The 17,306-nt window shown below is 44.4% G+C and overlaps 1 protein-coding gene across 2 annotated transcripts in view; it reads left to right on the top strand.

The window, feature by feature from the left end:
- The window catches only part of LOC134553099 (sphingosine-1-phosphate transporter SPNS2-like), a 133,767-nt gene that overhangs the window by 78,836 nt on the left and 37,625 nt on the right, over nt 1-17,306 (top strand). For both annotated transcript variants that reach the window (XR_010081032.1, XM_063402414.1), the window contains exons 4-9: nt 3,503-3,654; nt 5,494-5,560; nt 8,077-8,219; nt 9,330-9,482; nt 11,090-11,279; nt 16,668-16,733. Coding sequence is in view for 1 of the 2 variants with exons in the window: in XM_063402414.1 (XP_063258484.1) it covers nt 3,503-3,654; nt 5,494-5,560; nt 8,077-8,219; nt 9,330-9,482; nt 11,090-11,279; nt 16,668-16,733 (771 nt within the window). In the remaining variant the exon portion in view is untranslated. The remainder of the gene's footprint in view (nt 1-3,502; nt 3,655-5,493; nt 5,561-8,076; nt 8,220-9,329; nt 9,483-11,089; nt 11,280-16,667; nt 16,734-17,306) is intronic.

The raw sequence follows: 17,306 nt of genomic DNA, 5'->3' as shown, positions 1-17,306 counted from the left end.
TTACCAAGTCATAAGGAAAGAAATGAGTTTCTTCAAAATATATCAATTTCTGCTTGGGGAACAGTGAAATTCAGTTAAAGTCTGAGCTGCCTGTTCTGCTTTTGAGCACTGACAGAATCGAGCTGGTGTCAGCCCTTTTTCTCTCATTAAACTCCTGAGAACCCTGGGGTAGGACATAAATGGAAAAGCAGTGGGGGGAAAATCCAGTGCAGAGGAAATGGCAGAGGTGTCCTGCTGCAGCTGTGGAGGAGAACAGAATTTTCCTCGGCATGTGGAATATCTGACTTTGCCATGTGTTTGTGCAGGTTGTCATGTCCACATACACTTGGAGAGGAAAAGGGATGTTCCTGTATGTGTAGAAATGTACACAAAAAATAGCAGTTGTCTGTATTGCGTTCAGAGTGGTTTGGGGACCAGTTTCTGAGTGGTTCATGGAATGCCTGTGGTCCAAGAGAGCAGCAGCACAAGAATTTTAAAGTTGTTTTGTTGTTTGTATTTTTTTCTTCTATGAAAACCAAGAAGACAATACCTGTCATGGCTGGGAACACTTTTTGCCTTGGGGAGCTCCCCAGCTGTCCCTCTTCAGGGACAACTAAAACACAAGTTTTGAGTGACTGATCAGAGATGGAAAAGGGGAGGTCCCAGCTCATTTTAACAAATTAATTTTATCATATGAGTTCCAACAGGAGGCATGCTAGCTAAAGATCCTGAAGAACTGATAAGAAGAGGAATTAGCCCTTTAATCCTAGATATAGAGCTCCAAAATGAAGCACAGTATAGAACCAACTACAAATAATTCCCTAAATTGTTTTAGAATTTTGTATGTTTAATCTAGTTGTCACAACATAATGGCTGCATGGTCCATAGTCTTGAATATCTGATCTCAGAAGGGCAATACTATTCAGGTCTTTATGTGGATTATGCTTTTTAAGACTGTTTTTATTCCCAGGCGAAGTCAAAATCTCATTACTTAAGTTTGAATACCACTGCTTCAAAGAACATAGTTTAAATATTAAAGAGATAGTTGGAGTGTGCCAGCATGGGATAAGCCAGGGAGGGGGATTTGGTGAGGAACTGAGAGAGAAGAGGAATGTGTTACTTATTGCAGATGATTTCATTGTATTGAGCATCTCATTCCGTGGCATTGATGAAACTGAGTCACGCTACCACATAAGGAATACTTGGTACAGTTTTCCTGCTTTGCACAAGGATTGCAAGAGGAACCTTTTGGAGGAAATTCCTACCCAGTGCATTCACTGGGAGCGATGCTGGCTGGTGAGCACAGAACTGTGTCATTTTTCTGTAGGTATTTCAACTTTGAGGAACATCCAGTGCATTTACAAACTTGTCATTCTTCAGGTGTAAGCAACACTGTCTGTGCTCATCCCAGGCAGGTGACCACTTTGCCTGTCACCCTCTCTGTGATCCAGATCTAAACTTCCTCAGAAACCACAGGCAGCCTGCAGTTCCCTTTCTAATTCTGCATGACTCAGCCTTCCAGCACGTTACAAACACTGTTGCTCATTCCAAATATGCTGGTTACCTGTGCAGCAATGACTGCCAGCATATTTCTGCAGTGCAGTGGTTGAGTGTTGGGAAACTGTCATAAATTAAATCCCTTGAGTCACAGTAGTGCCCTCTCTGCTCACACCCACGTGTGTGAGTTACGCACCTGCAGCTTTTGGGAGATGTCTGAATGCGAGCAGCACTGCACACACCCTGCCAGCAAACAAGCAACTTGAATTCCTGACAAAATGGGTATTGCTCCAGAATTCGCACCAAAATATGAGGAAGTGAAGAGTACACAAAAGTGTTTTGTTTTTGTGGCTATTGGAATCCTCAAAATATTCTCTTCAACAGGGATTACAGTGAGGAAAACAATGCAAACACGTCAGGGGTAGATTTTTGTCTGCTGATGGATATGACTGAGGCATGTGGCTTGGAGTCTGCATGGCATTTTCCATGTTTGTGAATGAGACTGGTACTCTAGCTTGGCTTTGCTGTAGTGCACAAAATCAGTCATTTCCCCTGGCTTTTTCCCATCTGAAGAAGGAGAATTGGTAATTGCTCATTTTTCCCAAAGCACTTTCATGTTAAGGACACATCATAAGCAGAGAATCACAGAGTGATTTGGGTTGGGAAGGAACTTAAAGCCCATCCCACCCCTTCCAAGGGTAGGGACACCTTCCACCATCCCAGGTTGCTCCAAGCCCTGTCCAACCTGGCCTTGGACACTTCCAGGGATGGGGCAGCCACAGCTGCTCTGGGCACCCTGTGCCAGAGCCTCGCCACCCTCACAGGGAAGAATTTCTTCCTAATATCCAATCAAAATCTGCCTTCCTTCAGTTTAAATCCCTACTGTTCCTCTCACAAATGATTTATAGAATAATGACAGTAAATTGAGGATTTGTACAGGTTACATTTATAGAAATAGATTTCCCTGTGCTTACAACTTTCTGCATTGACTGGTTCATTTCTGCCCCTGCAATTATTTCTGGGTGTAGCTCAAGCTGCTTAGGTGGCTGAGACTTTGCTTGTGCTCATGTATCAGGAATTCAGGCATCAAAGCCTTGTGTCTTAGCCTGCACTCAGCAGCACCCAGAAACTGCAGGGGCAGTGACAGAGCTTAGGCTGAAAATCAGGTCCTTGCTGTTCACAGTGTTGCTTGAAATGGACCATTAAGAAAATTCTATTAGATAAACAGTTCCTTTTTGGCCATTTTAGACTGTGTTGTGCTGAATGTGAAGCACATCCCCATTCTGTGGGGTTGTTACCCAGAAGGGCAGGCAGCTCCCTGGGCAGCTGGTGCCTCCTCCACGGCCCTGCCCTGTGTGGCTCCGAGTCATTCCCTGCTTTCAGAGTACACGGATGCTCCTGGGGTTCCCGGGAAAGCTCAGCTCTCCTCTGAGGGCTTTGGGGACGTGTCTGCTGCTGTTCAAGGCAAGTGAAGTGAGATGGGTGCTTAGCACCTTTGAAAGATTCCATTATTCCATAGCTTTTAATGAAGGAAGACATTTTGTTTGGGGGATTGCAGGCTCAGCCCTTTCCCAGCTTTGAAGAGGCTTTAGGATTTCAGTCAGAACCTGTCCTTGGCACGCTGGGGAGGGCGGCGTGTGCTTGGCAGGAATTGCTGTTTCTGGATCCCAGAGCAGGGTTTGCTACACCCTCCCACCTCCCCACACCTTCCCAACTCGGCCTTAGCAAGAGCAAGCTGGGATCTGGGAACAAACTGGGGTCTTCTGCCTCTTTTAGAATATATTCTTGAATGTCACTGAGCAAATGTTTTATTATTACTTTTCTTTCATGCCTATAAATCTCCACAAAAAATATAGTCCCTTTCCTCTGGGCAAAAGACAGATGAAACAACTCTGAAGTTCTAAAAATAAATGCACACAGGAGGATCATTTTCCAGTCACATGAATTTGTATTTCCCTGTCTGTTGTGCATCCTGGATTAAAAAAGCCAAGGGGGGACGTGCCAATGTTGGTATTTCTTTTCTCAGTATTTCTGGCTGCTCGTGCTCTCTCGGGGGTTGGTTGGCATCGGTGAAGCGAGTTATTCCACGATTGCCCCCACCATCATCGGAGACCTGTTCACCAAAAACACCAGGACCCTTATGCTGTCTGTTTTCTACTTTGCAATTCCTCTGGGCAGGTAAGTGACACGAAGGTTCTCCAGCCTGGCTTTGGCTTTTCTCTTCAATAAACTCACATAGATTTGAAATTGCTAATGATGATAGTTCTTGACTTTGGCTGGAATGGTTGAGACAGGAAAATATTGTGAGCAGTGACTAATTAGTTGCAGGAATGAGTTTCTTTTTTGGCCCTATTTCTGGTTCTAGTGTGACTTCTGGGAACTAATGGGAAGTTTGCTGTTAGTTTATTTAGGTTTTTTCCTACTTTTTTACAGCAATGGGGTGGAAATGGAATAAAAATATTTTAGCTGACTTTTTCTTCCAGTGGAGTTTCTTTATCAGCCCAACACAGTATCTATTGTTGGGACAGGAGGGAATCTGTCATTAATTTTGTTTTTTAAAATAATGGCTGACCCTCTATTGTGAGATTGTCAGCAAGGTGGCTTTGCATAGTTTGCATACCATAGAGCTGGACAACATCCTGGGCAAAAGGGCATTATAGGTTCATTTCCAGCAGGGAATGCATGGACAACATGTTCCAAACTCAGAGAAAAACTTCCAGTGGTGCATTTTACAAGCTGGAACACTTACCTGTGAGATAAAACTCACAAAATCCTTTTGCTCTCGAGGAAAAAGAGAGAAACAAATCCTTGACTGGTGAAAAGAATATTTTGCCAAGAGGAACAAGGATTCCAAGTATTCACATAGAAAATTCAATGAACTAGAAAGAAATTACAAATATTCATTCAGTTGAGCCTGATTCTGGGACTTCATTATCTCAATATCCAGCATCAGTGTGGATTACAAGGCCATGGAGGATAGGGCAAGGGATTTAAACTGAAAGAGGTTTTGGTTGGATATTAGGAAGAAATTCTTCCCTGGGAGGGTTGGGAGGCCCTGGCACAGGGTGCCCAGAGCAGCTGTGGCTGCCCCATCCCTGGAAGTGCCAAGGCCAGGTTGGACAGGGCTTGGAGCAACCTGGGATGGTGGAAGGTGTCCCTGCCATGGCAGGGGGTAGAACTGGATGGATTTTAAGGTCTCTTAAAACCCAAACCTGTCTCTGATGGTTCATGGTTTGATTTTGGGGCCTGTCTGGGTAAAATGTCCAGTTTTAGAGAGGTTATAGCTGGCAACCTCCAGAGCTTAGCAGGCTCTTCAATAAAGGGGGGATAGGAGGGCCTGGGGAGGGCGCTCACAGTTTCCCCACTGCAATCCTGGCAACTTTTAGCCACGGCAATCTCAGCAACAAAATGCAGCAGTTTTGAAAAAGGATATTTACCTTCAGTTCATGGTGAGAGAAACGTGGCTATGTTCACCTTTAGTCTCTTGTCACACACCTTTTGTCTTACATGTGGCTGAAGGTCTCCCATCAAACTTCTTGCATGTTCTTCTTGGTTTTTCTTCCAAGAAAACTACTAATGGAAAGTAGTCCCTTCCTGCATAATTAGAACCAAGTACTATTTAGTGGCAAGAAAAAAGACCTAATGATGGAATATGGCCTGTCCTTGAAGGGCACTTTTTAACTGGAAGCTTGAACATAAAATTGTTTAATATTCATATTAGCCTGATGTAGAAATAAAATCAGGAAATAAATTCTTTGAAAGTCTTCGTTTCCATCCACTTTGAAAGGTCAGCTATAAACTTCCAAATTTCCATCAGATTTGGACATTTTTAGATCAGCAGTGCTGGGTTGAGTCCCATACCAGCCACCATCTGCTTCAATCCCAAATTTCTTCCTGTAGTACAAGGGAGCTGAGGACACACAGTTGGCTGTGCCTCTCTTTGCCTTTGTCTAAGAGCAGCTGTGACTGTGGCACACTTAGAGCTCTCACCAAGTCTCCTCTTGGCCTTTCTTGCAGTGGCCTGGGATACATCACGGGGTCCAGTGTGAAGCAGGTTGCTGGAGACTGGCACTGGGCACTGCGGGTAAGTCTCTCTTATAACACATCCTAATGAGAGTTGGTTGGTTAATTGGTGTTAGGAAGAGTTTCATCACACAGTGGATCAACCTGTGATTGTATCTGAAAGGTGAAGGACTGGAAATTACATCTGTGCATGGTAAGTGCGTGGCAGATGCACTCTCTAAGCAAAGATGTGTGGGCTTGGCTCGTGGGATTTGGTGTTTTCCCTGCTTGGGAGAAAGAATTTTCCAATCACTTCGTTATCAATCAATCAATCATGACTTCTTGATGGGGACAGGAAGACGAGGCACTGGCCTTAAATCAACTCCACAGTCTTTCAGTCCCCTGCTGTCAAGAAACTCTGAGAATGGCTTCCTGCTTTGAGGAAAAAACACTTTGTTCCAGTTTCCGCTTGTTTTTCTGCCCTGAGACAGTCAGCTTCCTTCTATTTTACCCTCTTGGGACCCTGATAAATGGGCTGAAAAGATAATCCACTCCAATCACATGCTCACAAACAGCTTCTGCACACAAAGATGTCTTGAAAGAGCTGAGAGGAAGAGGCCCAGCAGAACTGGTTTCTGACCTTTGGTGCTGTGGGTGGCATGTGAGGTGCATTCCCTGGCTGTGGCACTTCATGGAGACCATGGAGCTCAGGCCAACACTGTTTGTAACAGCAGGTGATGAAATACAGGGGTTCCCATCTGAAGGAAACGTGCCTCTGTCACACAGGCATGCCCTGGGTGAGCAAAGCCAGGAACATCACCATGAATGGTCCATCTGTAGCTGGGAGAGTGGAGGGCACTTCCCTGTGCACCTGGAGTGGGAAGTGGAGCAGCCTAAAGCCTCCCAACAAGAGGATGCTGCCTCATTAGCAGGAATATTTAACAGTAACATGAACTTTTGAGCAGAGGCCAACACAAGGAGTGAAAACCCCAAAGCCCCTCCTCTGGTCAGTGGGCTTTAATTGGAGCACTCTTGGAAAACCCAAATGGTTAATCTGTGAAAAGAGATCATCACTAGGACTTCTCAGGTGGCATCTTCACAGTTACCCTGAGAAATTCAGGCTATCTGCAGGACTGTACCCCTTGCAGGTCATGATTTCCACTCTAAATGACACATTGGTGCAGGATTTCCCAGCTGTTCAACATTTGGGGAATCTGATGATCTGCACACGCCTGTGGTGCTTGCTTTGGACACCAGTGCTCAGTGTTTGTAGTCACAGAGCACTCACAGAAAGCATCCAGACATCAGTGTAAAGCAGCTCCCATCCCTGTGGCAGTTACTGCTCTCCTGCAGGATGGGAATGATTCCCCAAGATGATGCTTCCCCCTGGGATCTCCTGTGGGCTCCAAATACAGAAGAGGTCAGGAATAAGCCATACTTCAGTGGGCTGAAAAGGACAGAAGGGCACGTGGACAAGTGACAGCTTTGGTTCTAACAGCAAAGTGAGTGTTTACAGCATTGCTGAGCATCATGGATATTGTCCTGGTGGGTACTTAAGCTTTTAGATAAAAATCAAAGAGACTTGCAATCATCTGGCTGTAGGAAAAAACAGCATTTCCAATACTTTTTACCAGTGCTGTGTCTTCTGTTCAGCTGTCATAAGGATACTGCATCAGGCTTCAATGTATTCCTGGATGAGCAATTTTCCTGACTTTTAAGTTCTGAATTACTTCTGTCTTTCCTTCTCTGAGTTTGTCATCTTTGGACATGAAACACTGATCCATGTGTAAAGGCCATTCTCAAGTTAATAATGGAAGCTTTTTCTTTTTTTAACAGGAATTTATTTTTTTAAATAGCATGTCTAGATGAGATGATAGTTCAGTGAAATTCCTGTTCCTATTTTTCTGAGAGAGCTATTTTCCATTCTGACAATAATGGAATTTCAGTGTCAAAACAAGAATAGTTTTTCTAGCTTGCAAAACACTGTGGGGTCTTTGTATTTTTGCCTAGTGCTTGGGAGAGAGGATTGGATACTGGGAAACCAAGCCCTTAAATGTGTTGTTTTCCTATCTTCCAGCCTGAATTTTCTCTGTTTCTTGGTCTGTTGTACTGAGGTAACCTGAGGAAGATGCCTGAAAAGAGGAAGCCATTGTGGGTTAGCTGGAAGAGGGATGTATGTCAAGCAAGGGTTTTCAAAGCCAGCATATTCCCTATATCCAGAAATCTTTCAGCTGTCTAATTGCCTTTAAAAGGCTTCTTCACCCACCCAGAAACCAGCTGGTCTCTCACCCCAGCTGGGAGTAGGTTTCCAAAGAGTTAAACATCACTCAAGAATCGAGTTTAGATGAATTTTGGTACTTATTAACACAATGGGCTGCCTCTCTCAGAGTCTTTTCAAAGCTGCATGTTTCCAGAGTGAGATAAGAGAGTCCAGGGAATGACATGGAGGAAGGAAAGGAGCAGATGCCTCGGTGCTTGCAGGTTGTGGCTGGCTGTGAGGAACAGTCACTGAAACCAAACAGATGCATTCTGCTTCTTCCTGACCAGTGAAGCAAACCCTGCTGGCTCCTGTGCTAATTCCCTGCTCCTTCCTTGCAGGTATCTCCACTCCTAGGAATGATAACAGGGACACTCATCCTGATATTTGTGCCTGCTGCTAAAAGAGGAAATGCTGAACAACTTGGGGGGCAGCTGAAGGCTCGGACTTCATGGCTGAGAGACATGAAAGCATTGATTAGAAAGTAAGAGCACGAGTGAAAATCGTGTTTTGCCTCTGATGCTTAATTGGAACACCCAATGGTCTGGATTTAGCATGGTGAGACTGGAAAGTGACAACATACAGGGAATTGCAGGAAGTTTAGTCTGTGGACCTAGGAAAGAAAATCACAGTTACATGAGGTATCGACTGCTGTGACAATGATGCATTCCAAGTTTTGCTCTAACCTTTCCAAGACTGGCATCTAAGAAAAAGCCTGCTTTGTTTGGCTCATACTTCACACAAATCAGGGCTTTTGAAGTGTAAAAATTGCTGTGTTCCTGTATTAATTGTTGTGCCACTGTTGTTCAGACACTTAGATCCTTTTTCTTCTTTAAAAGAGCTGTTCTGCTCAGGGGAAAAAGAGAGTTTTAGCAATCTAAGATAAAAAACGACACAGAAGTTTGCACTATGGCAAGTTTAAATATATGTGAACAACCACATGTGACTGAATCCATGAGAACTGAACGTGCTTGGGTGCTTGTATGTGTGCATAAAGGTTCACATGAGTGTTTCAGCAGCTGCACTTCCTTCCAGAAAACTGGCCTGTGGATGTGCAAATACTTTCACTTGTGAATTCAGAGTTACCTTGTAATTCTGATGGGAAACTTGTTATGTCCTTCATTTTTAGAACTACTGGCTAGAATACGTCCCTGGTATTGTCATCCAGTGCCAAAAAAGTGATGTTAGATAATTTATCATTATTTCTATGTTACTGCTTTTGGTAGTTTCTGTAGGTAGTAACTGTATGATGGCATGGATAGGGAGGGAGAAGGGAAAGTGCTCATCCAAGTAAACAGGTGACATTAGGGTGAAAGCCCTGTAATTCACATATCATGTCTTAGTGACCAAGAGCTGACTGTCATCTCAAACAGAGCCCTGAAACAGTCCTGTAATTCATCTCTGATGAGTTCAGTGTATTTTTATCAGTGGAGCATCACTGCATATTCCATGCTTCTTATTCTCCATTCCCTGGCACCTTGTGTTACCTCTGTCCCTTGGCAGAGGGAGGTGGCACGCGTGTGGCAGCACTGGGCTGTCACTGAGGCCCTGCCTTTTCTGCTTCCCCACTGAATCTCTTGTTTTGTCCCCACAGCCGCAGCTATGTGTTCTCATCCTTGGCCACCTCAGCTGTGTCCTTTGCCACGGGGGCCCTCGGCATGTGGATCCCTCTGTATCTGCACAGAGCACAGGTGGTGCAGAAGACAGCAGAGACCTGCAGCTCCCAGCCCTGCGGCACCAAAGATAGGTGAGACTCAGAGCTGCCTGCTTTACACAGGGGGAGAGGGGGTGGGGGCTTATTTACCACAGGAAACAGGCAGGTCCCACAGAGACAAGGTACTAGAATGTCTGTAATTTCCTCTAGGCCCTTGCAACAATGATAGGAAATGCTGGGATTGTAAACTAGGCTTTATTTCTCTTCTTCATTGCATGAAGTCAAACCAAGGGAGAAGCAATGACCTCAGCTCTGTCTCAGTTCCCAGGCTGCAGTGCAGAGGAGAAAAGGGAAAAGAGAAATCCTCTAAGGAGGATGTTTGGAGAGCTGGGAATTTGGGTTCTTAAGACCCATCTGTGATAACAGCAGAATAAGCTGGCAGGTTAGGAAGCCCCAGCCTGTAATTCAGAGGTTGGAATGGTTCCCCTAAAGCTGCAGGGACTAATCCTGTAGGCTTTTGTTTCTGTGTGAGGCAGGACATCCCCATTTTATTGCTCTGTAAACTGCTGTGTGTGCTGAGTTTTGCTGAAGAATGTCCCAGAGATCTGGGACACTTTGGGCTGCAGTGTTTGATGTTATACAGTGGTTTGGGTTTTCAGTCCTGGTTATGGAATATCACTTGAAACATGTAAGCTATGAAAAGCAGTTCTTCATTTTGTGATTTACAGTGGTGGCACAAACTGGAAAATGCTATAAAAGCATTCCACCAGGTAAATCAAAGTTATTTTAAAAGCCTTTTGTGATATTTTTCGCTTTTTAGCTCATGAGGGAAAATAATACTAGGAAAACCTTGTTGTCATATCAGACATAAACCCATCTCAAATTAAAGTAGTTAGTGGTGTGGAGTCCCATCAACCAGAGCGTCCAGCAGGCAATCTCAGGCTGTTCCACAAAAATGCAGTGAGCAAAACACACAGCTCCAGCCTGGCTGCCCATCTGCTGTTTGCAAAGAGAGGTTTGTCCTTGCTGTTTGTTCTTGAGGACACCTCGATTTTGAACTGTCCTGAAGCCACTCTAATGTGGTTGCCCAAGACCCTCTAGTCCAAGTCCTGCACATATCATATGGAGAATCCTCCTGGTGCCTTAAATTGAAATTAACACATTTCAAATGTGTAACCTAAGAGCAAAAAGGTTCTTTGAAGTGGCCTGAAAGGAGTTATAAAGTCAAAGGATGTTGGAAATCACTGATATTTAGGATTGTTAGGTTTCTTTGCCCTGAAACTTCCTGGTGTCTGTCCATGATTTCTCCTTACATGATCAATGTACAGGTTATTAATAGCTTTGTGTATACATAATTAGCTGTTCAGGGCACTTCGTAGGAATCCCGGTTCCACCCAAGGAAGAGGTGTGAGCCCTTTGCACCCCTTTGCCCATGAATAAAAGCCTGTGTACAATGATAAAATTCATATGCTGTGGTTTTTTAATTGCAGAAGAAGAGGGCTAAAATCACAAGTATTTGTTCTATTTAAAATTTGCAAAGCCATTGTGCAAATCGTGCAAATTTCCATTAGTCAGTTTACCCTAATAATTTGTCCGAAGACCATGCCCATTCTGGGGAAAAACTAAAAAAAAACAAAAAACAAAAAACAAACCACCACCTTTCTCTCATTTTCTTTCTTTCTTTCCTTTTCTTTTAACAGTTTGATTTTTGGAGCAATCACCTGCTTCACTGGCTTCCTGGGTGTGATCACAGGGGCAGGGGCGACCAAGTGGTGCCGCTCGAAGACACAGCGCGCCGATCCTCTCGTGTGTGCAGTGGGGATGCTGGGATCAGCCATCTTCATCTGCCTCATCTTCGTGGCTGCCAAGAGCAGCATCGTGGGAGCCTATGTGAGTACAGTCCATGTGCCACCCCTCCAAACTCCCTACAGGCTGCACTGTCCCCTGCTGAAAGCCTGGGGTGTGTTCTTGCCTTTGCCCTTCTGAATGTCCTTCTTTTTGCCTCTTGGCATCCTGGCACTAGCTCAGTGTGCCTGAAATCTCAGCTGTTTATCCCTGCTGCTATCAGAATTCAGAGCTCCATGGACACCCACAGCCTTTGGGCTGTTCTATCTGCACTCAATCCACACCTTTATTGTGCTTACCTGATATTTTGGTACAGGAAAATTGAGCACTTCCCTTGCAGTGAGGGTATTGTATCTGCAGTGGTACCAGATGGCAATTACAGTGTAATTTGTCTGTGGCTAAGCTTTTGGCTCCCTTTCAGTACCATTCATTTCCATAACTAGGTGGATTGCACCAGGCCAGTATTAATTACCCAGTAATTTCAATTTGTTATCTGTATCACCATAGCCCAGGAATCTATAGTACTTGATGCTGCTCAAATGCAGATTAAAATATGGCCCCTCCCTGACTGCTTATAATTGAATTATATAAAAAGACATCAGATAGATGCAGATAAATGGAATGGTTTGTGTTGGAAGGGACTTTTGAGGATCATGTAATCCAACCCCCTGCACTGTGCAGGAACACCTTCACCAGACCCTGGTGCTGAGAGCCCCCTCCAGTGTGGCCTGGAATGTTTCCAGGGATGAGGCATCCATCACCTCCTGGCCACCCTGTGCCAATGCTTTACCACCTCTGTAAAAAACTCCTTCCTTACATCTCACCTCTTGTAGTTAGACTGAAGGGAGACAGAAAAGCCCAACTATAATAACCCAGCCTCAGGCTAAATCTTGCTTTCAGTAAGGAGTAAAAATCCAGTCACTGAGCAAGTATCTGGTTCCCTTTTAATGTCAGAATGAGAGAAGCCTGGGACCTGGGCGAAGTTTATGAAGGGAAAATATGAGATGTTTGGAGTAGTGGGATCCCTTCTGGAAGCCCACCCTTCCCTTCCACACAGCAGCACAGGCCCATCAGCAAGGAGAATTCATTTACAAGTAACCAGCCCCCTGCTGTTCCTCATTTCTCTGTATTTTGAGCACTGGCCATGGTTATTTGGTGAGTCTTTCAGCAGCTGCCACAGTTACGAGGAAGCACAACCAGAAAGAGTGGAAGTTCAAAATGATTAAGACAGAGCCAGGAATATCTCCTCTGGCTGTTTAAGATTCAGATCTCTGGTTTGTGACCACGAACATTTGAACTGGCAGAGAAATGATCACCTCAGACAATGTGTGAGAGGGTGTTCCTGGCTGGTGAATCATTAACCCTCCTTTCATTGATCTATCACACCCCTCACTTACTCCCTCCACCTTTTTGTGCAGGCAGAGCTGTGATTTTCTCCTTTCTCAGACCTAGTGAAAGACATGTTCATTTGTGCTGTTCAGTCTCTTTATACAGAAACCTCTCCCTTTCTAGCTTGGAAATACTGTTTTCAAAAATTGTACAGCAGGAGGTAGCTATTAGTCTCATTTTTATATTTTTTCGATTTTTTTAATAGCCATTCTGCATTGTTTAAGTATATAAATATAGATGGTATCATTTAAGCAATCCTAGAAACAATTTATTCTACTATGGATGAGCAGTAAATCTAATAGAGAGTCAGTGATTTGCAAAGGAAGTTAGAGCTGCATGTGGAGGGGGTATAAGGAAAATGAGGCTGTTTGTGATGAGGCAGGAAGCAAAGAGAGGACAGGTCTGGATTGGAGCCACCAGTGTCTCACAACACAAGGTATTATTGTGGCAGTGCCATGCTGAGTTGACTTTCCAAGGCAAGTTTCTAACCCAAAGTCATGTTTTTCCATGCTATTCAAAGAGCTGTTGCAATCTTGCAGATTTCCAGAGCGTTTAATTCCCTTGTTTTGCAAGGAGAGCAGGAGTAGGAGAGCTGCATTGCCAGGTTGCATGGTGTAGCAATGTCTCATTGCTCTTTGAGTCTCACTGGCCCATAATAAAGGGGAGAGTGTTCTGTGACTGGTGGACAGAATGATGGGCTAGGTTACCTTCCTTATCTCAAAATCAAATGTAAAATCTCCTTCTGGAAGCAGTACAGTAAAATTCATGGGTTGATTTTCTTGTCTCTGATATCTTCCTTGACAGCTTGTCCTGGCTCATGTCCTTCAGTTCTGTGTCTGTGAAAGGCAGGGCAATGCCTGTCCCCCAGCATGGTGGCATTTGCCAGCCTTCTGTACTGTGACTGTCCCTGGGCTTCTGTCATGGATCACACCATGCAAAAAGTGACAATGAACATTTTTGGAACCCTCATTGGCTCACAGCCTTAGAATTCTCCCTTCCAAGCAATTAGGTGGGTCCCCATGAGGTGATGTTCTCTCTCACTGTGAGAGAGCTGTGGTGGCCACCAGATCAGCTCCCCCCCTGCTTTAGCTAACAGTGGAGAGCTTTAATGCTGACTGATACAGAATCAGCTTAAATGAAGTGTTCAGCACTCCAGCAAGAACCTGCACAGCCCTTGCTTTTGAATTTCTTGGTTTAATAGGTTTTATTTTTTTGGAAAAGACCTGCATTTATGTTAACATGATCACGCTGCCCCTTACATGTTGTGTGCTGTCTGCTCTCTTCCTGCCCTGAACACAGGCACTATTTCTCTCCTGCTCAGTCCTTTCTTGCAAGGGATTTTGGTCCCTGGGGGCAGTTGTATTCCCATTCTGTAGCTGTACCACTCCCATCTGAGCAGGTAGACAGATGACTTTTTTCCAGCCAGTCTTTTCATACTCAGCCAGTAAATTATTGGCCGTGGTGTAGTGGCTGACAAGGTGAATTAAAATAATTCTGTATCATTTAGCTGCCCAGACACCTGTATTTCTCTTTTACTACCTTCCTTGGCTGTATAGTCCAATCACTTCTCCCTCAGTTTTCCTTGTGGATTTGTGTGTTGTAATCCAGCTCCTTAAAGCACCAATTTGCATATCTGTAAGTCCCACTTTTTCTGAAATACAAACTCTTTGAAACTTGGTTTTCCAGCCTGGCCCTGGAGACCTGTTATATGTGTGGCATCTTCATCTCACACTGCTCAGACATTTCAGCTGCAGATTTTACGCTTGTTTAAATAGCCAAGTGACTGGAGAGAGATGCTCTGCTTTGCCTTCCTTTGACACTCTTCCAGCTTCCTCAATTTCTACATCTATTTCAATTCCTCAAAGACATTTTATGATCTTGCAGACACAGCAAATCCCAGGGTAAAACCTTGCCAGAGAGCTTTTACAGCATCTTAGTCTCAGCCCCAGGGACTTTCTGTTGTCATGTTGCTGGTGACCTGCCTACTTCTGAGGCATCAATATTGCCCAGAACTGAGCTGGAGTTAGAATTGCTCCAGATTCAGGAGTACATGAGGGTGTCCTACCCACCATTTCAGAGAGAAATACAAATAGTGAAGATATTGACAGATCCACCCTTTGCAAATAGTCGTGGAAGGCGTTTGTAACCTGCTTGGAACTTGCAGTGAGAGCTGCTGGTGTGCCCACTCTGAAACCGACTTAATTTACCATTTTTGGGAGTCAGAATTGGCTCACTGATCACCTCAACAGAAAAGCACAGATGAGCAATCAGACCCAAATGGACATGGTGAGGTATTACACAGCACAGCTGGAGTCAGAAACACATGTATATGTAGAGGTGAAGTCTCAGTGTAAAATGAGCCTTCAAGAAGTGTGTGAGGAGTCAAAACCGTGGGCATTTCAGGAGCTCTTATCTGCTCGGGGCTGCCCTATTTGCTGTAAGCATCCTTGGAGTCTCCTTTCTGCAGAAATGCCACGTATCCTCACATGCCCTTTGCAGTGGGGGAACTCATTTTTATAAGCCCCCATCAGCAGCTGAAGGACAGACATTTTTTAATGTCAGTATCTTCTAGCCTACTTTTTGATCTTCCTCTTGTTCCTCTTTTCCTTTTACCAGTACCCACCTATTAATCTCACATTTCATGGATTGCTTGAAATACACATTCATCAGCTCAGAACTGGTGTGCTCTGAAGTTTGTAGCATTTCAGTGATTTATTTAAAGGACTTGTGCTGAATTCCTGCACAAGGGACAAGTTCTTGCTGCCTGTAGCAATTCAAATGTGTGCAGTTCATATCAGCTCAAGGCAAGCAGTGCCTGTTTGCAGTGCTGGGAGCAGGCAGGGCACGTTGATGCTGCATTCAGAAGTTGATTCCATTGTTCCCAAGCTCAGTTTAGTCTCTCCAGGCACACAACCCCAGCAACAGCAGCTGCAAGGCTGTAGCAGGACAGATTTGAGAGCAGGTCTGAGGATGTATCTGGTACCCACAGGGCACGTGGCTCCACTCCTGACAGCACCTTGGATTATTGGATGTGTTCTCACCCTGGCAGTTGGCATTTCCAGTGAGAGGCAGTCTCAAGGCAGAGCAGTGGGCAAGGGGAAAATGGAAATAGGGATTTCCTAACTGACCAGCTCAAACACCATCACACAGGAAGCAGATCCAGTCACAGAAAAAGGGGATAGGGAGGGAAAATACTTGGGAAACAAAGACAATTTTAGAAACAACTAGAGGAAGCTTCTGTAGGTCAGTGTGTAAGACTTGCTAAATAAAGCAAATTATTCCTGGCAGTGACAGGGTGGTCTGAGGGGTTTAGGCAACCTCAACTGGTGTGTGGGAAAGACAGTGGCAGTGGTCACATCATGTCACAGCTGCCACTCCTGCAGTTCTGTGGCTTTTAATGTCTCTTCCTGCCCATCTCCACAGAGGCAAGGATTGTGTTTCACCACAAGACACTGATGCAAAGCCCATACTTCATTCCAGTCTCAGCTGCACAGATATTCCTGTGTAATGCTGTCGAGGAGGCCAGGGATCCTCCACAGTTCTCTCCAGAGAACCTCAGCTGGTTTGCTGCAGAGCTGAGCACAGCTTGGTTCCCAGGAATGGAAATGGCTGTGCCCTGGGGAGCTGTGGCTTTCATGCCTTTTCTAACTGGCTTTTTGGAAAAGAATAGTGCAAGTTGGACTTGATGATCCTTAAAGGGCTTTTCCAACCTCAAGAATTCTATGATTCTAAGTATTCAAGCCTGGGGCTGTCTCTTCATGCTGGTTTTTCATGTTCTTCTAAAATCAGATGTGTCGGCCTTTAATTTAGCTGATCTGTAGATCATAAACTTAGTTTACAATAACAGCATTTCAGGCCAGCCCTCTAGAGCTCTGATACAAGTCTATGGTTTGTTAATAGTCAGGATAAACCACAACAGCAACAAGGAGTGTGCTCTGTAGGTGTGAGAAAAATAAGCAACAAAAGAAAGTTTGTGACAGGTTATTTTTCCTCTGAATGTCAAGTGAATAAATCTTCTCCTTTTTGTGTGTTTTGTTACAACAGATTTGCATTTTTATCGGAGAAACTCTTCTGTTTTCAAACTGGGCTATCACAGCAGACATACTAATGGTGAGTGCACTTTGGAACAGCATCTTCCTGTGTTCAGAGCAGTTTGTCAACTTGCAAGAACAACCTGAAGTTCACAATTTCTTCCAGATCTTAGCCCTACTTCAGCCTGTTCTGGTTTTCATTATTATTAATTTTGCTTACTGAAAAGTTACATAGCAAGAAAGAGAGAAAAAAGATCCTTTTTGTCATTTGTTCTGAGCACCAGGGAGAGATGTCCAGAAAGGACAACATTTCTGAATTCCAGTAATTTGCCAAAATTTTAAGTGTTTGTGCAAAACTCCACATGCACAGAATTCAGGCAGCATTTCCTAACAGTCAGCACGTTTGTGGGCTTTGTTATCAATAATTCAGCTTTGTTCTGCAATAGGAAATCCTTCCCTCCCTCCCTCCTCTGACCACAAAGGCAGCCCATCTACCTACCATTCAACACATACACAATAGAAACCCACCTCTGGGAGAGCAGAGAGGAAAAGAAAGTATAAAGAATTTTTGGACTATGTCCACCTTGTCCAAGAGGAAACTGTCAGGGACTTTTCAACTCCTGTCCTTCATTTTCCATTCTTTCTCCACCAC

Source organism: Prinia subflava, chromosome 8, assembly GCF_021018805.1.
Source record: "Prinia subflava isolate CZ2003 ecotype Zambia chromosome 8, Cam_Psub_1.2, whole genome shotgun sequence".
NCBI lineage: Eukaryota > Metazoa > Chordata > Aves > Passeriformes > Cisticolidae > Prinia > Prinia subflava.
Note: the sequence above shows the minus strand (reverse complement) of the source record. Positions and strands in the feature narration are given on the sequence as shown.